This window comes from Scomber japonicus, chromosome 18, assembly GCF_027409825.1.
Source record: "Scomber japonicus isolate fScoJap1 chromosome 18, fScoJap1.pri, whole genome shotgun sequence".
In the NCBI taxonomy this organism is placed as follows: domain Eukaryota; kingdom Metazoa; phylum Chordata; class Actinopteri; order Scombriformes; family Scombridae; genus Scomber; species Scomber japonicus.
In genome coordinates this window covers 11,979,266-12,004,503 of record NC_070595.1, presented here as the reverse complement: position 1 = coordinate 12,004,503, position 25,238 = coordinate 11,979,266, and the positions used below count along the sequence as shown (strand labels likewise).

General features: G+C 39.4%; 1 protein-coding gene across 1 annotated transcript; it reads right to left on the bottom strand.

Moving 5' to 3' along the window:
• Window positions 1-1,888: 1,888 nt before the first annotated feature.
• Window positions 1,889-3,416, bottom strand: emp2 (epithelial membrane protein 2). The gene is made up of 4 exons (XM_053338608.1): window positions 3,286-3,416; window positions 3,088-3,196; window positions 2,873-3,013; window positions 1,889-2,308 (listed from the first exon to the last, which is right to left on the bottom strand). Exons 1-4 carry the CDS (start codon window positions 3,361-3,363, stop codon window positions 2,139-2,141), a joined length of 498 nt encoding a protein of 165 aa, XP_053194583.1. The 5' UTR covers window positions 3,364-3,416; the 3' UTR covers window positions 1,889-2,138.
• Between the last annotated feature and the right edge of the window lie 21,822 nt (window positions 3,417-25,238).

The following is a 25,238-nucleotide window of genomic DNA, read 5'->3' as shown; positions in this document are numbered from 1 at the left end:
CCCTGAATCTTCATCATTGGTGAGCTAGTGAGTTACCAGGCTCTGTGGTCCAAACTTTGCCCAACATGAAAATATTCCTATAACAATATAACCCAGTGCACATCTGAAGATGCATATAGTTGAACTGGGAACTTCCTATGCATTATTTGTTTCTTAGAAATGTTTCAGGTCCTAGCAGCTACCAAGTTAATACCCAACTGGTCTGCTTTAAATGTTTTCAGCCCCAAACCACCACCAAGAAAGAGGAAAAGAAAACCGCTTTACACAGTGCTACTGTGGGAGCAAACATTAACTCTACACTGTCGCAAAGGCTGTAGTTACAAGTTATTCTGGAAGTTGGTGGCAGATACAATACAGTAAAGATTTTAATTGTATTAAATGTCAGATCACATGTGCACAGGGGTGTTAGATATGTGTCAGTAATAGACCAAATAAAACAGTAGCCTGACGAGAGTGGGAAAGATATGTCAAGACTCAACTACTTCATACATCCTCAGTCACATGATGCTAAAATACACTACAATGGTTTAAATAAATAGCTTTTGTATTTTTTTTCAGTGAAGCTGTTAACAAAAAAAAAGTATAATAATAACAAAACATATTCATAATAATAAATGATAAGAAATAATGTTCTTATTTCAAGTTTGTATGTTTCTATTCTCTCATTTTAAATCCCAAATATCACAGCACATCATTGGTTTCTTTTCACCATTAAAACACAAGTCAGTAACATAAGAATACAAACAATGGGTTAAAAGTTCTACATATCTCAACTACTTTCTTCACTACACGTCCTGTATACTATGGTTAACATAAGATTCTTTATTTTTCTCTTTTTTCTTTATAATTTTAGCATTTCAGTCTTAGACTTAGATTTTTTTGGGGGGGCAATTACCTGAACTATACATACACAGCAAATATGTACAAAATAAATTCTGTTGACTAGAGCTTCACAAAATAAAATGAAAGTATGGACCCTTCAGAAAGTCCAGGGGCTGTATCCCACTAAGACAAAAGTCCCCACTTGTCTTCTTCAACTTTTACCCTTATTAATCAGATGTTTCAGACAAAGGTGGCTATGAATAGAGTTGGAGGGAAGCAGAAGACAATGAGAGAAGAGGAGGAGACAAATCAATGTGCTGCAACACAGCTCTTGTCCTGTGTAACGAAACATGGGCAAGCAGTAAAGGAAGATGATAGTAAAGGTATGTTCTCATTAAATTCAGCAATGAGCCTCAGCTAGATTACCTTGAAAGGCAGCTGGATTCAAGATCATGCAATCATGTGAGAATCCAACTTGTCAGGCTACAAGTTATGCACCTGTATTGGACCAAACAGTGTCTTGTGAGGATTCTTGCCTGATCTTGTGATCTCACAAATCCAGCTGCCTCTCAAAGTAAGATGATGATAGACACATGGTTCATCCAATCACCTGTCAATCAAGTTGGAGTTTTTGAAATTACCCTCCCTTTTTCAAACAGTTGCTAAAGACAACTTCTCAGATGGTTCTGTGAAACAAACCATCTGGCACATCAGGTTATCAGATAGATGCATCCTTTTCATTTATATGCAGAGCAGTGATTGAGTGAAGAATGCAGAAAGGTGAGTGTGTGCTCTGGGGCATTTGCATGGAGTAGATGTGACCCCAATTTTACACAAATTAACCTTTAAGAGCACAGTGTACCTAGCTAGAAAAAGTCAGATTACACTTTTCAGACTAGAAATTGTTGAGTGAATGTGAATTAAAGCCACAATATAACAAGTAAAAGTAAATACTTTCCAGAAAGACATTTTAGTGGCTGTCATGGGGGGTCGTCATGCATCTTTTCCACATTCAGTGAGAACAATATACCATCAGGAAAGAGAAGGGCATGGACATTGGGTCTGCAGTAAAAGGGGTTTTAAGTGTGTAAGGTGGAAAAAAAATGTAACGCTGAATGCTTTGTTGGTGTACTGTTTGGTTGAAATTATGATGGATTCTTCTTTATCTGCAGTGATATTTTAAAATCTAAGTGTTAAAAAGCGAAAGTGTGCATACATTTTTGTTGAAAAAACTGTATGTCTCTAAGCATATATGTCCATGTGTTCCTATTCATATATTGGGAGATCTGTGTGCCTGGAGTTCAAGACCATCACATCTATTTGCGTTTCCTGAGCACCAAGTACATGAGGCCACTGATGAGAGTCATGGGGAAGCTAATCCATGCCAGGATATAGGAGGATCCATAATAGCCTTTCTGAAGATTGGGCAAATGAAAGGATGATTTCTGAGCCGTGTAGATAGACGCCCCAACCATCACACACAGAGCTGACAAGAGGAGAGAGGGGGAAAATTAGACAAGGTATTTTATGAACTGATGTCAATCAAATACTGAGATATTCAACCAGCCAGTGGGGCCACTTAAGTTTTATTTTGTCTCACTTAGCTCAAGACATCCCTTGTTATATACTGTTCTGCAGTCCTAAACTGAGATTTAAAGATTTTATAGTCAGCTAACCTCGACTAGCTTAACTTTCCCTTTCCTCCAAACTGAAATGGCTGGCTTATTTGGGGGTACACATAATTTAAATCAGCAACACAGACATTGCCATGTTTTGTTGATGTCAAACTGCAGAATAACCTTATTCAATGCTGAGTATCAAGCCAAGCCATTTGTATGCTCATGTGTTTCAGATCTTGGCTGCATTAAGACCACATTTTAATATTTTACATTCAAACATGGTCGGCTTGCATTTTTATCCAACCTCAGAAATGTATAATCTTTCCACAATTTGGGAACTATCATTCATTTATGACAATCCTGGCTGTATCTGTATCGGTGACGATTGGTAGGTGAAAATAACAAGATAAATGTTTGTGTGTGTCACTTACAGGCCAGTAGCTGGATGATAGCAGTGAAAACGAATCTTTCCCCCTGTTTGAGCCTGAACAGCTGAAGAATGAAGACAAAGAAGCTGACGCAACATAACATGGTGGCCAGGATCATAGTAGCCTGGACTGCCTGCAGATAGGCTGAGGAAAGAGAGGAGAGGATATGTTACAATACAAACAAAGCTAAAGCTACAAAGAGTTGCACACTGCCTTACCTGCTTCAACAGTGTGGCTGTTCTCTACGGGGTAGCAGGTGGAATTACAGGAGTACCACAAGTCAGTGTAGATCAAGTCCCGTCCAGGTTGAGGCACCACCCACCATGCCTGCATCAAGAGAGACAGAGAAATGGTTAAAATAGTGAAAATTGCCCTGCTCTGTGTCAAATGTATGTCCATTCATGGTTTATACTCACATTGTTTATGGTTGCAACAAAGAGGAGGATGGTTGCGGCCACATGGAAGAGGATGATGAAAGCTAAGATAATTAACATGGTTGTTCTTCTGTTTGGCTAACTTGTCTGCTGATGTGTTGCTCGTTGGTCAGGCCAGAAAAAATATCTTGCAGGCCGTGTGTGTCTCTCACTGACTGATAGTCAATGTGCAGAATTCACGTTTTGGCTTTTGGTATAGGTGACAGTCTTGCTGGATGATTTCTTCTTTGTGTTTAGTTGTCAGGCAGGCTGGTTTGCAGGCCAATAGTCAGGGTTGGATCAAGGTCTGTCACATGAAAAGAGTCTGTCAGGAGCAACATACAGATGTATTACTTTAGTACTACACACAAACACATAACATTGTTGCATAGGGAAAAAACTTAGTTGTATGTTCACGATAGATTCAGCATTCAGCATCTATGTTGACTTCAACAACGGTTACAGAGCCACTGTTCATCTTTTGAATTGTGTAAATATTTTGTAAGACTCCAAATTTACTGAGAGGCAACAAATATAGGATACAGTGCCATTCAAGTAGAGTTCATGTGTACACACAGCAACTGTTACATCTGCAACTAATTACCAAAATACAACATTTCTATACACAACTGTGAAAAATGCAGCCCATAGAAAATGGCTAGAGAAATATTTGCAGCCTTAAAGTCTTCCCTCAAATTATAGATAATGCCTCTGAGATGTGAGACTAAGTATGTATGTTAGGTCTATATGCATGCTTCCCAACTGTGTGTGTGTGTGTGTGTGTGTGTGTGTGTGTGTGTGTGTGTGTGTGTGTGTGTGTGTGTGTGTGTGTGTGTGTGTGTGTGAGAGAGAGAGAGAAACAGAAAGAGAGAGAGAGCTGTATCTGCACAATTCCAGTATGTGGGAGTGTGCTGTTTACTCTGCAGTGATTGCAGGCCTTAATCCTGATTATGACCTGTTGAGGGAAACAGGGAATTCACTGTTTACATTTTCAAATGAGCAATCCGTGTTTTCTGCTGTCAGGATGGACCAGAATATAACACGCTCTATTAGCATAGCAGTGTTAGCCAACAATGCCAAGAATGCTGGGGCACCGAGATACTAAAAAATTAGGCATTCTGTGAGAAGTCAAGGGTCACATATGAGAGTTACGTACTGTAAATTAACATTTGTGACATTTGCATTTATAGCATTACAACACAAGCCATATATCCAGACATATATGGCTTCAGAAAACATCCAGAATCCAGAATCCCAAGTGTTTGTCTATCCAGGAAAAGGTGTCATACTGATATACACGATCACATAATACACAATTCTGATATAATTTTGTCCAGCAACACTGTTCTAGCAGTTATTTTTTAACTTAGTGACATCTCTGGTATCACTTTGATTGTAGTATGCTCTCTTGTGTATATACTGTACACATCAAACTATCCCACACATAAACCTATGCATACATATACATGTGATTTCAATTTTGTAACTGCCTGAACTCCCACATAAGTGAACACTTCAGAAGCTGAGCAGACAGGGGCATAATAATGTTTAAAAGCACATGTGAGTGCATACACGCACGCGCACACGCATACGCACACACACACACACACACACACACACACACACACACACACACATACACACAGCCAGACAACAGGGGAATTAGTCCTCTCCGCCAAAATGGAGTCACAGTAAAAACAGCCTCTCCCTGTCGACAGGAAGCAGGCCACAGTTTTGTGTGTGTGAGCATGTGGCTGTGGGGTGTTGCCAGAGGACAGGCCCTCCCTGTCTGAGGTGCAGGGGAAGGGGATATAGGGGGTTGAGCATCAAAATAAAGATATACTCTGTGATTCATGAGACATAGGGTTTAAGGTTTAGGCAGGAATGTAAACAGCAACTGCTTTTGCAAAGCCAAATGTTCCTGATCACAGTGGTCTGAGAATGAAACTGAAGACACTCTAATTTGCACCTGAACCATTTTCAATATTGCACAAGAGGAGCAGATTTTTATCATGAGTAGGCCTGTATTTGTTTCAATAAAAATATATCCTTAAGATAAATCATATGAAGCAATGCCAGTCTACAAAGCTTTGTATATAGTAGATATAGTGCTATGTGTTTCGTACATATATAAAACATATTGTAGGAGCTAAAAAATCTACCTAAAAGTGACTATGATCATTAAAGGCGCAATATTCTATGAATTATATACAAAGCATATGCATAGTTTATCATATATGATAAATTATTGTCTATATGAGTGAGCATATTTTAGTGTATTCAGGTCACACTGGCAACTGTAAGTTGGTCTGGCTTTTGCAAAATAAAATATGTGTAAAACTTCCCAGAAAGTCAGCCAGATATAACATCTCATAATTACTGTTGTGACTCTGCAGCACCCAATCAGACTTCAAGTTTTACTCAAGCAATGCTAGTCAAGAGTAAGAGGAAAAATGTTACAGACCAACAATTGAATTCACTATCTATTTCTAAGCATCTCTTAGACGTTTGAATGTATTCCCAAATGCAGGAACATTCCTTCGAGAAGTGAGTAATCTCCTGGACATGTACACACACACACACACACACACACACACACACACACACCTGAATCTGATTCTGTCTGCAGTTGCCTTCTTGTCTCAGGGAGGAGAAGAGGAAGGGAGGAGCGTGGGAGGAGCCAGAGAGAGAAAGAAGGGAACCCCATTGGAGGGAAATGGAGGGAAGAGAGAAAAACAAAAACACAAGCGTAAATGCAGACACACATATATACTCTGATGTAGACACACACACACACAGACACATACATACAAAACCGCAAATATCTACCAGACAGCGTCAGGATAATTAAAGTTAATTTAAAGAATAGAGATAACAGACATAAAAGTCTGGTGACGTATGTGTTTCTTGTGTAAATTATATATATATATATACCTCTTTGTGTGTGGTTGCATTGTAAAAAGGATTTATCACTTTAATTGGCCCAACTGTAATTATCATAATGAAGGGTAATTATCCAAAAACTGCTATTTTACTGACTTATTATTTATCATCTCCTTCTTTTAAGAAACATAAATGGCTGTAAACACTGACTTTATATGGCCGCTACTTTGATTTCATTCAGTATAATATTATAATAATCCCATTATAATGAGTATATCTATTATTTTCAAATAGTGTACCAAATATGCTCCGTTATTGCTGTTTATAATCGGTATATGCTACTCTCTTCATCTCTCTTTACATTTTTTTTTTTTTTTTGCTGTCCCTCAACTCACACACACCCTTTCAACAGACACACATATTACCCTAAAAATGAGGCCCTGGATTCCGTAGGGATCCTTGGGAATGGCATTGCCTTACAGAGGCTTCACTCAGCACTGATAGTAAAGTGTGAAAACACTAATGCTCACCTCTGACACCAGGCAACAGCTGCAGATACACACACATATACAACCATATCCACATGCATGCCGTATACATTAGCCTCGCTAGTCTGGTATGCATAACATTGATTTCACAGATCTCATGCCTTATCATTACAGACATATGCATACACTATGGTAACAGCTGTGGTGTGTCAATCAATAGAACAACAGAACAGTCTTCATCATTTCATTTTCTTTATTATTTATTCATCACTCTGGTCATTAAGGGATTATAATCTAAATTGCAATGCACTGATGCTGATGCTGTCCAATGGAAAAAAAGCTATTTTTCAATGTGAGACTAATGTTTTTAGAGCTATATAAAGTAGGTTTATATCTGGTTTCAGGGGTTTTATGTTCACGGAAATTGTCTACATTACTAAGAAACGGAGCATTTTTATCCACTCTTTTGTTACGTGATGTCACAGTTTTCCTTTATGTCAGGATTTCAGCAACCCAATCACACACAGGGCTGAGACAGATACATTCAGTGTAATCACAGAGGTACGTCAGGGTGATAGATTCTATCAGACTTCAGCCGCCTCGCCTGACACACTCACTGACAAACAGGCACAAATGCTACCATTCCTCCTCTCCACTCAGCCTTATAATAGGAGGCTGGGGGACTCAGTGCAAGAGTGCAAGTGTGTGTGTCTGTGTGTGTGCCGACTAGTTCCCTTGCCTGGTGGAAAATGCTGACTTTTAATGTCCTTTTTTTACTCTTTTCATAAAACACAAAGCCACAGACTTAACTGGGCCTCTGACTCTCACTCCCCCGTCTCTCTCACTGTCCCACTCTCATGGTGTGTCTCTCTCTCTCTCTCTCTTTCTGTCTTTGGCCATGGAAAAACTGATTGAGGAAAAGAAAAGGCAAGAAAGCTTCCAGTGGAGCCCTCTGGCCCCTTATGAGGTTGTACAGCTGAGGCTGAAATGCAACATTTCCTCCTCAAAAACGTGTGTGTGTGGGATATTTAGTCTTGAGAGTCTTATTTTGTTTTGCATGGACCTTTATAATATGTCTATAACACTATAAACTAGTAAAAGACTTTTATGAGACCACATTAATAACAAATTGCTTTATAGGGAACAAAATGAAAAGCTACAATTTGCAGTAACAGCTTATAAAAGTGTCTATTCTGCCACATCTGAAGATAAGTTCTTATGTGTTGTAGTTATAGGTGTGTCGAGCATTGCCTGCATATCTTTGCTTAGTATTTTTGTTCTGAGGGCTAAAAACTAACCACAGTATCAGCTTAGGTCTAAGTCATTATCCAGAAGTCAGTGTACCTCCCATTTGTGTGTGTGTGTGCGCGTGCTTGCGTACGTGCGTGTGTGTATGTGAGCCAAGGTTTATTTTGAGAGAAAACACAAAAGGCTCATCTTCCCTACGTGTCACCAGAACAAAACACAAAGCTTTGTTTAGGGAAGAGCACAAAAACACACACACACACACACACACACACACACACACACACACACACACGTATGCACAAATATACACACACATATAGTTTGTTTAGGATGTATGAGCAGCAATCTCAGTGAATGCTGAGGAAGAAGAACAGAATTATAAATAAAATCCCATTTCCTAATGCAACAGTTACATTATTTTTACATTACAGATTTAAAAGAATAGCTTTTATCAAGAAGAGACACCCCCAAGTCACAGTGTGTCACCAGTCACCAGACGATATGACTTGTTGGCTATCTCCTAATTTAGGGGCAGAATCCAACACAGTCCACTTTTCTTGACCAAATATTGTGCATCAGGCTAACCTGGATGTCCTGTTTTAAAGACTCCTTAAAATGCAGCCAAAGAAAATCATCAATGCACCATAGATCCATCCTGAGAGGTTAGCCATGTCATGTGAGGAGACTCAGGCCCCTGAATTGAGACACACCTGTTGTTACCAAGTCTCAGTTTCTTGTTCTGTTCAACTAGGGCTGCAACTAATGATTATTTCCATTATTGATTCATCTGTTGATTATCTTCTCAATTTGTCAACAGTTAAACAGTTCAAAAATATTATAATTTCTTAAAACCCAAGGTGATGTCTTCAGATGTCTTGTCTAATCATCAAATTCCAAAGATATTCAGTTTGTGATCATGAGTAGAATACAAAAGTTTCAAATCCTCACAATCACAAAATATTTAATTGTATTTCAGTTTTATTTGAACCACCTGCTTATCCTCTAGTCTAGCAGGTCGCAGAGGAGCTGGAGCCAGTCTCAGCTGACATTGGCTGAGAAGCGGAGGATAAGACATGAACAAGTCACCAGTCCATCCCAAGGCTAACATATAGTAAATGGACAAACAACCATTCACACTCACATTCACATCTACAGGCAATTTAGAGTCACCGGTTAACCTAACCTACATGTTTTTGGTCTGTAGAAGGAAGCTGGAGTAGATAGAGAGAATCTACACAGACAAGGCGAAAACATGCAAACTCCACACAGTAAGGTCCCAGTCAGCCAGTGAGTTCGATATCAGAACCCACCGGCGACAATGCTAACTACTGTACCACTGTGCCACCATTGAAGAAATTGTTGATACTATATATTTAGGTCACATAACCATTGCACCTCTAGAATCAAACCTATCTATATAGAGTTGAACATTGTTTATTTTCTTCAGTCTCAGCTTTCCACACTTATACTCAGCTGTGCTTTTAGTTTACTGTTAACAGTGTCATGCTATCATGCCCAACATCAAAGCCCAACACAAGGTTTGTTGTCATGAAATTACAGCAAATAAGGGTAGTTAAGGATGTACCATATGGGGCAATAATGCAATACATGAACTATTTCAATCTACTGGACTGAAACTCAGATTCCAATGCAAGATTCGCACTTCATGTTTTCCAGATTCAAAATAAAGGAGAAATGATTCTTCCTTCCTTTTTCTTATAAAACAACAACTGTGCTTATTGAGTTGATACATTTGTTACAAGTATCTTTAAGTGCAGCTGTAAACATGTAGTGAATATAAGATGTTTAGAAAACACAGACCAAATGTTAAAGTGAAATACCAGTGAATATATGCAGCATTCACAGCTCAAATTGACAACAACACTGTTACAAACAACGTTTTATAATGGTCATGAGACTGTTTTATTACTAGCAACACAAGCCTAATAACTTGGCATTTATTACATCTTTTATAATAAATCCTAAATCTAAGAGAGGCATGTCTGGATTGTCTATATAAAGTTATACGGGACTGGCTTGGTTAAAGGCTTTAAAATGAAATATTTTAGCTATGTTGAAATTTGTACCATTTGTCTAAATTGTACTTTTTTAGTGAATTGAGAAACCACACACTTCAAATATTGTCCAGCACATTGAAGCATTGCAGAGGACCTTGTTTAGTAAAAGTGGACAGATGCTCACAAAGACACAGACGTGCGGGCAACACAGACATCTTTCCTGCTGGGTGTAAAGACGTCCCTCGTTCACAGGAATTCTTTCATGTTGGACACTACCATGGTTTTTGTGTGTGTGTTGGGGGGGGGGGGGTTAAGTTGTCACACACATTCCTAATGTGACAGCGCTGAGTAATGAATCCCACATGGCCGAGAGATGTTGAGGAACACCTAAGGCCTCCATTCACATCTCAACACACTTCTCATCCCTCCACCCTCCTCCTATTCTTCTCCCAATCACTTGTCAAAGTCACACTTGTCCTTGATCGTTTTCATCTGTCGGCACCTTTTAAAAGATCACCCTAAGCTACCCCCCTGACTAACCCTCCTGCTATCAAATATCCCACACCTCTCTGCTCCCACTGCATTTCGGGATGACTGAAAATACTTCCAAATTAACACTGGCACTGTGCCTTTAAAACTCTCGGATCTTGTGTCACATCACATCAAATCAGAGAGAACAAGGCAGTAAACACTTGAGGAGCTATGCTACATCAGATGGAGAAATTACCTCTGCTTGAGGAGAACTTGAAGGCTAATGAATGTATCAAACTACGGTTGAGCTCAACTCCGGTGGAACTCAAACACCCCACCTTTATATGAATCTCTTGGGGCCAGTCTACTGTGCTATCCACTGCACCACAAAGCAAAATTCCTCTAATGGCTACAACAATATTTGAATGGACCAATGGCAAGTTTGGCAAATTTATGTTGATAACAGTTTCCATCAAAAAGTTGCCAGAGCACATGCTACTGTTTAAACTTTAATTCATTCAGCTGTCTGCATGGTTGCTTACCATAATTCTTCACATATTTGTATGTCTGATGACTGCTGGGCTCATGAAACTAAATTCAAAGTTGGAGGAGAAGAAAAAAGAAGAGAAGAGTAGAGAAGAGAAGAGCTATACATTATACATAGCTGCACTATAATATATAAAAAGGAATGAGTTGGGGTGTATTGGTGTTGTTTTCTTCCTTTTCATTCATCATAAATATTCACTAATACATCTAGACTGCTAATTTCAATGTGTGTGACATCACTGATCGAGTGGATTTTCTTGTATTTGCTCTTACACAATTTAAAGTGCATGTTGCAACGTGAAACAATCCAAATCAAGTTTCGTAATATCCCTTCTACTCCTTTTTCATCCATCTCTACATTTTCCCATGTCAGAATCTGTAATCACCTGTCAAAAAGATGTGTGTGTTTGTAAACTCTGCATGTCATAAGATGTTTAATCCTCAGCGCACTTCCAAAAAGGAAAAGTTTTCCACTTAATTTGCTCTCCATCAGCCTCCACGCAAACAGTGCTGATTAAGGATGAGTCTCAACCTCTGTAACCAAGTCTAAAAAATCTCTAATCATGTACAACCTAGGCAAAGTGGGCTGATTTCAACCACAAGAGGGCGTCCCCATGAAGTCAGCATGTTATCAACGGTCTCATCAGAACTAAAATGCATATGCATTAACTCAGTAATGCAAGAGTGGGTTAACAGCAGCCTGTAACTCTTTTAGTGGATATGATGTACTTTAAGACCTACTTTGCTCAGTTCAAAAAGTCACTTATATTCATGCGATCCAATAATAGAAATGCTACCATTAGCGTTTTAAACAAACACTACAGGGAACGAAGTGTCTGGGGAGAGGGAAGTCTGGGCTTCCTTGCTTGCTGCTGCTGCCCCCGCGACCCGACCCCGGATACGCTGAAGAGGACAGTAACGGTAGCCCACAGGGGACTTTAAGTTAAAGAAGAAAAACAATAAACAGTATGCAGTATATAAAACGATAGCTGCAGCTACAAAAGGCCATGATAATATTAATTGAATTTTTAGCGTGGTCACTTGGGAAGGCTTACAAATGCAAAGTGCATTATAAATTCACTAAAACGTCTAATGAGCAATCCAGCAGACACATTTTTTTGAATGGCACGCATTTCCTGCATCCATTGAAACAGAAAGTATTAATTCACTGCACCCAGACAAATTAATTTCACACACACACACACACACACGGTTGCCTGACAACGCCCCTTTCATTTCCACCGTATGAAAGTTGGAGCCACTCCGTAGAAGCTGTTATGATCTACGTAAAAAAAATTATAATAATAAAAATACCCACAGGGGAAAACACGACAGCAAGAGCTCCTGAAAAAATCCACTGTATTACAAAAAATAAACCTCGTCCTAAAATAATAAAGCGATAGGAGACTGCTACACAAATATCCCTACAGAGTGCGGATTATTTAGGAATTCATATCCCACAGTAGTACAAGGATATTAAACAATATAAAATCACCACAAAGACATTTTCAGTAATTATAAGAGTATTAGTGGATAATTAAAAAGAGATTTCACATACAATGCTGTGTTTGAGAATGACATAAATCACTTACAAACTACAAGAAAGTTCAAGGCAGCATTCAAACAATATGCAAACTAAGAATCAAGTTTACCTACCGAGTTTGGATTGAGAAGGAGACAAAGCTGTGTGTTCAGTTCCAGAGGTGTCAGTGTGGATTTTTTTTTTAAGAAGGGGGGGAGGGGGATTAGGGGATAATAAATTGAGAAAGTATTGCAAGAAACAGCCCCCAAACGTGACAAAACAGCAGCTGGAGATCCTACTAGTGATACCCCCTCAAAAAAAGTTAGAGACGCACGTTCTCCTGCCCGGTTGTCGGGAACGCGCGCGGGGGAGGCGCTGAAGATGGGGATGGGTGTGGTTTTGGGGATTTAATATGCTGTTAGAAGCGTGTGTGTGTGTGTGTGTGTGTGTGTGTGTGTGTGTGTGTGTGAGAGAGAGAGAGAGAGAGAGAGAGAGAGAGAGAGAGAGAGAGAGAGAGAGAGAGAGACGTTTTTAGGCTCAGCGGGAAAAGTGTACAAAAAAATCATCATGGGGAGTCAGAGGTGAAGAGTGGAAGTCTGTTTCCTGCACATGGCTGACAGCCTTACAGGGCAAGAGGGACTACAGAGGGCAGAAGAAGGAGGCCAGACAGAGAGGGAGACAAAAGGAAATTAAAGGGATGAAAGGGGATGAAATGTCAAGAAGAGGAAGGCATGGAGAGAGAATAATGAAAAGAAGAGAGGGGGGAAATGGATAAAAAAGAAATGAGCAGAGTTTGCATATAATTTTCTTCCTACTCTGATGGACATATTTGCCATCATTTTAAACCCCCCCCTCACATATATATATATATATCTATATTTAGACTTAAACTTCACATCAATGAGTGTCACTATACACAGTTTTCCTCTTGGAGACACTTTTTCATTCATATAAAGGTCCATGTGTTGAAGTCACTTTCGTATGCTTTGTGTTTGTATAACCCTTGACTGCTCTATTTGTATTCTTATTCTCCAGGGAATACTCCTTTTTTCACCTCCCTGAACAAGCTAGGCAGCACAGAGAGGTATTTTATTTTCTTCATTGCCTAGTTGGGGGGCCATGCTCATCGTACAGCTCATACTAACTAAAATATTGTCTGTTTCTTCCAAAATACAACAGAGTACCTGCTGCGGCATAACATGTTTTCCCACATTTATTGTCCAGGACTTTTATTGCCAGGCTATAGCAATCAACAACATATCAGATCAAATACGTTTCCTTTCCGTGTACCGGCTTCCTTTTCTGCAATCAAGTTTTACCCTCCACCCTCTCTCCGTCAAGCCCCTCCAGCAGCAGCACTAAATTACTTTTAAGGCGGTTTCTGCAGTCATTCTTAAATACAAAGAGAACATTTGTTAAGAGTCAAGGACATCATGGATCATCATCTTTCCAGGCCCATCTTTCTATCTCTCTGACATGCCCCTTTTTATTTACTTTGTCCGGTGTATAATTTGACTAAATAGTTTGTTTTTACATTGTTCTGCAAAATTTCACATAGAGTAGTTATTCACCAATTAGCCTAAACGAAGGTCAGATATATAAAAGGTCTGTCAGAAGGTCTGTAAAAAGACAAATAAATCAAATAACTGGTGCATTCTGAGCTCCATCAGTCCTGCGCTATCTATCATACTCCATTCAATTCCAACTTAATTGTTTTCTACTATACTTGTACTTGTCAAATTCACCAGATAATAGTTTGTAATAATCTACTTGAGATAGTGTGAATTGCCTGTACCACACCCATCACTAAATTCATATTAGCTCTGAGTCTGAGTTGACAAACAACTCCCAAACCTCCCATCAAGTTTTGCCATGTGCAATAATTGATAACTGAAAAATCAACATTGAGGTGAAACCTCAACAATTATTGAATGGGCAAAGGTATTTATTTACATTATGACCACAGGATGTCTTGTTTTTGCCTTGTGCTTGGTGGTCCGAGGTGACCATTGTGACAGAATAAGGATTCTTTTAGTGGAGTAAGAAGGAAACGATTTGTCAGGGCAGGCACGAGGTTATGAAGAGGGCATTGTCAAGACTTGTTATGCAGCACATAATTCTTTGCATTTTCTAGGCGACCGCAACACAGGACTGCCGTGGATGCCTGATGGAATGAACAGGAATCACCCAGCCTGATGCAGACAGTTAGAAAACTATACATTTTGAGTAAATGTGACCTTGCAAGTACATTTAATTAGTACATTTAATCAATTGCAGGGAGCATGATTAGCACAGCACCACAGCGGTCAACCTCTTTATATCTGATGTGATATAAAGCATGAATGAGTCGTGGTTTGTCATGGACTCATCGTTATGTGACTCTTTGTGTTGTTTTATTATGGCACACATTTGTTGCAGTAGGTCATTTGGTTTTGCTCGTTTGTTGTTTCACTTTTCTTTGAGGGCCTTTCTGGAATTCTTGGTTTACTTGCGGTGTGTTTTCTGGATTAGGGTTTGCTGTGTCTTCCTTATGTGTTCCTTCCTCCTGTGTTCATGTGCTCCTCCTCACACCTGTCCTGCGTTATGTTTGTTAGCCCTGCCTAATCCTTAATATTTTGCCCCCAGCCTTCTCACCTGCCCTGCATCTTACCCTACTCCATGTGTCTTCCCCAGCCAATCAGCTCCCAAATTGCCTTTGTGTTGGGCCGTCTGTTCTCCGTTGTTTGATTAGTTTCCTGCTCAGTCTTTGTTGGATCCTTTGTCTAGTTTTGTCAGTTTCTTGTTAATCGGTTTTGTTCCTGCTCTTTTGGTTTTTGTTACATGTCTAAAGACTCTAAACCTTTTCTTCAGCAAAATAGCACAATACACCAGCTTCTATTGTCAGCAATTAGATTGATACTACTTGACTGCTCTATGCATGCATGTTCTTGTAGCATATGGCAAAGCTATTATGATTCTCTACATAAGCCTCAGGACAGCCCACTCTTGTTACCATGGCCAACAATTCTCATTAGACAACAAATTGCTCTCTGAATATTTGGACATTTTCATGTTTGTAAATGCATAATAATCATCACGTAAGATACTCTGTGAAACACACACTATGTTGCATTGGGTGCAGACAGGAGAGGAATGGATACAATCTTTAAGTTGAGCTGATGATGCTACTTTAGCACTTCATACAATGGACTCTCTCTCTCTTATTCGCAGTCATTCTCAGACACTGACACACAGGCCACACACAACCACTCACCCACTTTTTCCTGCATGTGTCTCCTATCTGCATGTTTGTATAGGGTTTTTTTTATCGTATTCACAACTAAAGTGTAGGATATCTCTATAAAGTGGGAATGATCTGTATCCTGAAGGTTAAAAAGTTTAAAAGAGATCCAAAATGTTACATGTTTCTTATGGCGGTAGAATGGAATCATAAAGACAGATGCCACAATCATTGTCTCTTTTGTTCTGTCCGTCACTTGTGGGTCAACCTGCTGCATGCTTGTTGCTCATTTCAACATCACATCACTGTACATAACATCAAACATACGCACACACACACACACACACAGGCCCGCAGCTAAACTTCCTGTTTAAACAACAAAGCAGTGCCATCATCTTCGGCTCCTCAGGCCACCAACTCCGCTATACCACAGCTCTCACCTAAACACACTTTCACACACATACACAGGAGTGGTGGAAACAGGTTCAACCTCTCTGATGGGTATCGGGTAACCATAGTGCAAAAAATTAGACATAAATCACCATACACTGTAATTCACTGTAGACATATCAGTTGCCTGCTATTCTTATATATCTACAATTGAAAACAATAAGGTGCACCCAATAACCCTCTAATAGAGCTTTTAAGTACAGTCTGGTAGCTCCCCTTGGGCAAAAATACATCATTGCTGCCTCATAATATTCTGTGTGTAGTCTCCGCCTTTAAGAGGTTCCTTTTAGAGGCAATAGCTATTTCAAGCAAGTAATAGCATAATGAAAAAATACAAGCCCTACAGTCAAACTGTTGCTTGAGTAAAAAAATCATCATCTTCACATACTTGTCCTGCATTATTATGATGTTTCAGCAGCTCCTCTTACAGTGACACACTGTATTTAAAGCAGGAGCAAGCATGTGGAAAGTAGATTACTGAATTAGACTTGTCATGTAAATAGCAAATGAAATGTCGGTCATTTAAAAACCTGTAACATATGCACATTTGAAGCATGTAAGACATTTTACATGCCTTTGACAAGTTTTCAAGAAATCTATATTAATGCAACTTTATATCAGCAGTAATTGGAGCCTTCTGCTGCTCTGTACTGCATTTCAGCTTCTTTCATCTACAGTAGTACCTCCTGTGTGACCATTAAACCTAGTCCCCAGCAGTTCTACCACCTGGAAACATGCCAGACACACACACACACACACACACACACACACACACACACACACACACACACACACACAGATCCACAGCCAGACAGGAAACACCCCCCACCATCACTACCCCCCCTGTTCCTGTTTCTCACAGCATGCGTGTGTGTGTGTGTGTGTGTGTGTGTGTGTGTGTGTGTGTGTATGAGTCCATGCCCATTCTGTAGAGGCCCACTACTGTAGGCAATCAGCAGGAGGCAGATTAAACACCAAAGAGGAACAGAAAAGAAAAACTACACAAAGACACAAGATAGAAGATAGTGGAGGACAGAAGCAGTATTATTGGAGAGGAAAAAATATAGAGAAAAATTAAAAAACACAGAGAAGGAAACAAAGATAATCACCAAGTCAGAAAGATGTGGTTGTGTAACAATACTGGCAGTAAAAGTGTTTTCTACACCTCTCTCTCACACTTTCCTCCCTTCCTCTGCCTTTGGTAGAAGGAAGGAGAGGCTCGGGCAGTGTTTACAGTAGTGTAGATAAAAGTGAAAACACTATGTACCTAAGACATTTTTTAAAAACTTTTCATTCACACTGCAATGCCCAGCACAACATGGCACACTTCTTACTCCATTTCTATACTGACATACAGAGTACAGCTATAGAAACATCTATGAATGTTGTCAAACAGGTGCATACATACAAAATAATGGTTATGAATGTGGTTCAGAAATTCTCAGAAATCTATGTTGCCTGTTTGTGAAAGGTGTGTAACATACAGCCATACAAGAATGTTTTCAAATCCACTTTGGAGAGAAGACCACCATCTTTAAGTGGAGAAGTGGCTAAAATTAAATGAGCTTATATAAGGCAATGATGCTCTAAATGATTTTTCAAAGGGTGGAAAAAGTGTCTTGTGATTTTGTCAAATTGTTCCTAATGACTTCACATCATTGTTTTCTGTTGCTGTTTTAGGCTAATTTAAAAAATACCAATGTACTGGGGTCCTTGGAGAACCCAGTCAAAAACACCCAATAAAGTTTTAATTTTAAATTTATTGAGTTTATGTTTGCCATGGATCCTAATATTAAAATACCGCACACTATAAGGGGGAGTAAGGTCACTCATTTTGAAGGAGACAGACACCGATGCAGCTGACTCAGATTTCCTCATGTGCTCAATCGAATGCTCTTCCCAGCGGTGTTGTGGGAAAGGGTTAACCCTCACCCCAAATTAATTTGTTTTGTTTTTTCAGATGACAATCACATAATACATAATGTTTGAGATGAAATAAATGAACATTTTGCTGTGATAGTTGTTCCTTATTGGGTGGTTCTTCTGTGTTAAATATGTTAGTAGGATGAGAGGTAACTAAGTAACTAAGTTGAACACATCCATGTTTGCATCAACAGCCTGGAGTAGACCCAAGGAGCAAACAAGAAAACAGAAGTCTAAAAAAATTCAGCGCCTACATACCTTCTGTTACTTTCTCCCCCTCTTTATCCTGGATCCCTGGTGATGATGTGTGAGCAGACCCGTCTGGTAAAGATAAAAGATCACACATGTTCACTCAAACACATTCTACTTTCCATTGTATTTGCATCGCCAGATTTTCATAATTTGCTTAGGCACCTGGCCACAGGAGGCAACGCTGGACAGAGAAGAAGCCAATTGCAGCACGCTGGAGAGAAACAGAAAATTTAAAAAAGGAGAAGAAAGAAATTGGGAGTGACGGTAAGATTTAGGTCAGGAGTTGGTTATATCAGGATTTGTCCCTCACAAACACACACACACACTCACACACACACACATATACACACACACACACACACACAAATAAAGAGGGCAGAGCCACCCAAAAACCCATATGTCAACAAGGAAATGACTAAGTACAGGACTGATAAGAATGTGACTATTACGGATCTGTAACCTACACAGACAGTGTGGTTTATCAACACGTTCAACACACTGAATTTCAAGTATGATGTTTATAATAAGAAATATTGGCAGTAAAATCATGTTAATATATTTTGTAAAAACATTTATACACTTTTTAATGTCCTATTTCTACTTTTTAAATTTTATTTGTGCCACTATTGATTTGATGTTGCACTCGACTTTACAGCTGAATACATGATATGGAAATTCTTAATACTTTGCAGCAAGAATGAGGGTTGTGTGTGTGTGTGTGTGTGTGTGTGTGTGTGTGCGCGTGCGTGTGTGTTTGTGTGTGTGCGTGCATGTGTGTGTGTATTCCTAAAACTGTATTCAACATACAGCAGATTTTGCATTTTTCAGTTGTATGGTAGGAAATACAATATTTAGCTTTTCTTCTGTCATGGAAATGAAAACCGCCACTGCATGTGTGTGTGTGTGTGTGTGTGTGTGTGGGTGTGAATGCAATGGAAAACACTTCTATCTATGTGACCAGAAATAGGCATGTAGCCCAGTTAATCTTCCTTCCTTTACACAAATACTCAGACATCCTAAGGCATACACACACACACACACACACACACACACACACACAATAATGGCTTCCCTTCCTTAGAACAAAGACATTTTCATCGTCATCTCAACCACCTCCCAACCACGCACGTACACACACAACATGTAAGTAAGACAGAGGGTAAACCATCAGAGTTATTCTGCTGGTCAGGAGTCAGGACAGCTGAGTGTCAACCAACACATGACCTCTCCTCTATATTGACCCCTGACCTCTTAAGACACATATATGCATTTTTTCATGCCCTCAGCATTGTGATGGTGGCTGTTTGAAGTGTGAAGGGTTTGGCAGGTCAAAGGTCAAGCATGGATACCATACCAACCCACTGCTATTTCACATTCATACACAAACCACACACTGTAAATGAACACTGTAAATGCACTGCTTCTCTGCTACTCTACAATATCACAGTGTGCTGCTCAAAAAATGTCACAAACTGTACAATTTACTTATCTCCAACTATATTGACCACAGCAGCATTCTGAGGTTGCGCTGTGACATGAAGGGGAGAGGTCAAACACGTCAGGGACGGTTATCCCTGGTTTTAGCTGTTTGAGGTAAAGAGGGGCTTTTTGATGAGTGTGGTCATAAGAGCAGGGTGGTATATGTGGTCAATGGTTGGAGTTGTGGACTCATGAGTCAGAGGCATGAGGGAAGGAGGCATGAAGTTGATGTCTAGGATTCCTTTGGCTGCAGCCTGACCAGAATAACTGTGAGGACCATCTGAGATTATTTTTCCACTTGCAGAGGCATCATATCCCTAGAACTTTAGGGGGTAAGCTACTTGGTTCTTTCCAGCTAAAAAGCACAATATAGTTAATGTAGTAGCAGCAGATCTACTAAAGTGTGAAAGTTTCATAGAGTTGTTACCGCTGGCAGTTTTGTTAACTGCAGTGTGAGAGGTATGAAGTTCATACTATGAACTTCATGCCCTAACACAGTACAACTTGGATGAATTTATAAATAATTAAAGAATGTTCAACATGATTTTATCATCCACGAATAAAGTAATTAACATTAGTATTAGATTGCTATCCTTTGCTATTGTTAGTAACTCAATTATTGTTATTATCAAAACAAATTTGCAGCACTGGAATGCATCAGATGGACATAAGGACATGTTTTACAAAGAGTCAAGAGCTAAATAGTGTCAGTAAAAAACACCTACATGTTTGTCAGTTTAAAGACTTTTGCTAAAATGTTCTTGTTCAATATTGCTACCAAATGCAAAATAGTGTTATTTTGCATTTAACACAAATGTCATTCAATTATAGTTGTAGATACTGATGAGGGGTAAGGGGCAGGGTTGATCATAAACAAAGAAGCCAGAGCAGATAACAACTTGGTTTGTTGTGAGCATTAAAAAAAAAAAGTCCCCTCAAAAAAAAAACTGACTGCTTGACAACCCTGAATTTTGTGTGGCAGCAGACCGAATTTTGTGCAGGGATCTGGGTCTCCCAGCAGTGGTGTGTGTGGGATGGTAAAGGATCATGTCCTTGTCACTTCTTTGATGACTCCATTAATGGATGGGAAAACAGTGTGGAGGGAGGTGAGATCTCTTGTTCATGCATTACTCTCTCCTATTTTTTGGAAAATACATTTATTTGCTCGCTTAACAAGAGTTAGATGAGAGGACCCATACCGCTCTGATGACTGTAGTAGCCTATAAATATGAAGCTACCAGTCGGTTGGCTTAGCATAGCATAAAGAATGGAAACAGAGGGAAATGCCTGGCTCTGTCAGGCTCTGTCAGTCAATGTTTATGTACATCTCTTTCACTTCTTCATTTATCTGAAAAAGACACAAGACAAAATAAGAAATCCACCCTAATTGATCTGAATGGATAACTAATACAGATGTTCTTGTGTTATCTTTCAGTGAGGGTCCACACAAACACACACACCATTAAAAATGGATACACATACATGTACACAATGTGTTCTTTATAGTGATGATTTTGCATAACGCCTGTTTAACGTGTGTGGGCATGTGTTACTTTGCATTTCAGTTTGATGTGTACAGAATAAAAGATTAATACTTCTGAGCTACAAATGAACCTTAAACAAAGACAAAAAGTCCTTTTTGTGAACCTGCCTGACAACAAACTTAAATGTCCATCGCAAGTCTCAATATCTCACTCTCTGCAGACACAGACATATTGTGTGGCTACACACTGGAGCAAAGGCCAACAAGGTGCAGTTAAAGCAGTTAAAATAGTCTCCAAGGAGATGACCTGACATGACTGCAACAGCTGAGAATTTCATAAGATCAAGAGAGGAAAGCAGAGGAATGGGTGGAGGGGGCTGGAAGGAAGAAGGGAGTATCAGAGGCAAAAGAACGATGGAGGAGGAACCCAAATCTTGCAGAAGTGGATGTTAAAAAACATCAAGCCTGTTTCATGCTGTCAGGGCAGTGTATTTAACCACCAGGGCCATCTTGTGGGCCTCTGATTCATTTAACCACTTAATCAGCACAGCAGGATGCTGTTGTAGAGCAAACATAAAAAACAGGTTTTTCTTGCAATGCAAATAGCTCTAACTGCACATCCAAGACCTTGTACACACCAAATCTAATGCAGTATAGTTTTGATTTGTATTTTTCATTTCTACCGTCACAAAAATGCACACATTTGCATGTATAAGATACCTGAGTGAAATTTGGTTAATAAAGCACAAGCATGATTATTCATAATTTTCAAAGTAAGAATAAGAAGGAGAAAACTATAAAAGTTTTAAAGTCTCTCTCTCTCTCTCTCTCTCTCTCTCTCTCTCTCTCTCTCTCTCTCTCTCTCTCTCTCTCCCTCTCTCGCTGACTTTATGAATCTTTGTTAAATCAAATGAAATCTTCCAACACTTGGTTACTCCACTTTTTTTCCCTCATATGCAGCACATTGCATGCAGCATGTCCAGATCACACCCATCTTTTTTCCATAAACGACTTACTTCCTCTTTCCTCTTCAGTTGTGTGACATCTCTGCCCTGCCACTCTTTTCGAAAACATGCACGCACACACACAAAACTCCCTCTGTTAATCCTCATAGAAAAAGTGTGAGTTAAAGTTATGTGTGTGTGTGTGTGTGTGTGTGTGTGTGTGTGTGTGTGTGTGTGTGTGTGTGTGTGTGTGTGTGTGTTTATGGCATTGTTCCCAGTGTGATGACTGCTTGTGCAGCCAAGGCTTAACTTTTGTGCTGAGTAACTCTCTGACCAAAATCTGACCTGAGTCCATCAGTGTGTGTATGTGTGTGTGTGTGTATGTGTGTGTGTGTGTGTGCGTGCGTGTGTGTTGACCACTTGCTGAATGGACAGAATGTGTCTGACTTCATGATGAGCTATCTAGGCGACTGCACTTGTGTTTGTATGTGACAAAGTTTTGACAGATGATGTCATGGCTCAAATGCACTGTATGTACACACTCACAATATTTAAATTGGCTTCATCAGCTGTAGTTTTAAATATGAACACAACCTTTTCTTTTATTAAAAAGAACAAATGCTCAATACTTACACAAATATGCATATTTTCTTCTGGGGATGTCAATGTCAATGTGCTATTCAGACTGAAATATCTCAACAGCTATTAGATGAATCTCAATCAAAATTTTGGGGACATTTGAGGAACTTTTTCAGTGTTAAGTTGACATCTGTGGTTTTGAAAGAAAAGCCTCAACAAACTGTGGAATGGTGTTTCTCACATTCATCTTCCCCTCGGGACGAATTGGAATAAACTTCCCCTTCAACTCCATTCATTAGGTCAAAAATCTAACCACCATAAAGACATGAGAGTGGTATAAATCATGTTGTATAACTCATCATTAGAAAGCTAATAAGCATATTTCCTAAAAATGGGGGGCTTTTTCTGGAAGACATGTGCATTATAGTGTCAACACTGAACCACTTCAGGGTTGAGGCTATGTGTTTGAACCTCACCAGTAAGGCTCAGCATATTTTAAAAATGAAACAGTCATTTATAGTGTATTCATTTCATAGTTTTGTCATCTATTTACTTCATTCCTATATTCTAAACATGTACAGTACAAATGTAATACTGTATATAGTACATGATCACTGTCATGGTGACTGTCACACAAAGGACTGATTCCTGTTTGGCTCATCCATACCACCACAGATGTACAACACGGACAGGTGATAAATAGTTTGTGTTCTCCTTGTCTAAAGATTTAGCTGAGCATTTTACACTGCAAAATGTCAGCCTTGAGTGTCTTCTTTCTCTCCTCATAGAGCTAATTCAACCTTTTTAGCTCTGCCATTAAAGAGTTTGGAGAGGCAGGGGAGAAATGGCGAAGGGGAAAGAGGAAGGATATTATAGCTATTTCACAAACTACTCCCTTAAAACGACAGCCTCCAGTGGCACTGTTGTTTTTCTCTGCTTAGACTTTCATATAGCCTCAAGGGATGAATTATACACCTAATGACACCCCTGTCTTTGTTGTTTCTCTCTCTCTCTTTTCAGGCTGCACCCCTTGCTCGCTATGTTTATGTCTCTGTATGTTTGTCTCTCTGCTAACTCTCTGCTGATGTCTATTTTTATCTCTCACACAATTATATTTTCTCTCTGTCACTCTGGGACTTTTCTCTTTTTCTCTATCTGTTGTTTGCATCAATCACATCTCTTCCGTACCATCTCCATGTCAACAGCCTCAGTTGTAACAACAAATTGAAGACTTGATGCCCATTATACATCAGACATATTTGGTAAGGATTACTGCATTGACTTCGTTTTTCTAAAAGTCATTTATAATGTTTTAATCAACTCTGTGAATAAGAGTTTGACACATTGTGATGGATAAGCCAACACAAAGAAAATATCCTATTACACACTCTCAACAGGCCAAACAGGTGGGGCAGGGGAAGGCACATAAACACACCTAAACCTGTAGACACTAACACACACACACACATCTCTTTGTTCTCGGATCGCAAAGACAGACAGATGACGACCAATCACTTTGTCCTATGATGGCAGTGAGCCAATTAAACAGCTCGTTCACAAGGTTTAAATGGGTTTGAAAAGAAACAACTGGACTGCAAAGAACCACACAGCAGTACATGTAACACACACCTGCCATGTCAGTAAGAAAAGAGAGCGAGAGGTGGAAAAAGATGCAACGAGATGTGTAATTTAAAAAAAATAATAATCAAAGAATCACTGTCAAATTAACTGTTTGTTTTTCTGTTCCCTTCCCCTCATCTCTCCTAGGAGAGGTCAAAGATCAAGTCCAGCCACAACAGTGGTCACCAGAATACCCTAAGGAATGAATGAATGTATTCAAATATTTATCTGAAACTAATTTTCAGCTCAAGATCCACCAGCGTGTATACCCTGGAGAGAAACCAGTGTGGGAAAAATGTTTCCATCAGTCAGGTATTTTCAAAAGGCACACGGGCAGGAATAAAGGAGAAAAAACATATTGGTGTGTGACGTGGAAGAAAAGTGACGTTCAATATAAGCAAAAGTGTAAAGCTACCATGTTCAGCCAGCCCAATCACAACCAACTCCTCATATATTGGTTTGAAGACAAATGTAAGCAGAGGTGAAAAAGGAATAAACAAGAAGCAGAGTAAGACTGGAGGAGAAACTGCTTTTGTTTAGACAGAAAATAACAAAAAAGCTGTAGCTGTTTTGTAGCAATGTGACTGATGTCAAGTGGTAGAGCAGAGGGCAGTTTGACATGTCACAGCAGGAAAAGCACAGGTATAAATAACCAAATAATGATTCAGCTGTTTCACTTTCATAGTCCTGATATTCTGTATCCTGGCTCATTGTCACAATGTCATGGTTTACTTGAATAGAGCACAGCCATCGTTAATTGTATTAGTGACACCTGGGCTTTTTCTACCATGACCAGTCAAAGGGCCTGCTGTGAATAAAGCCTATAATGT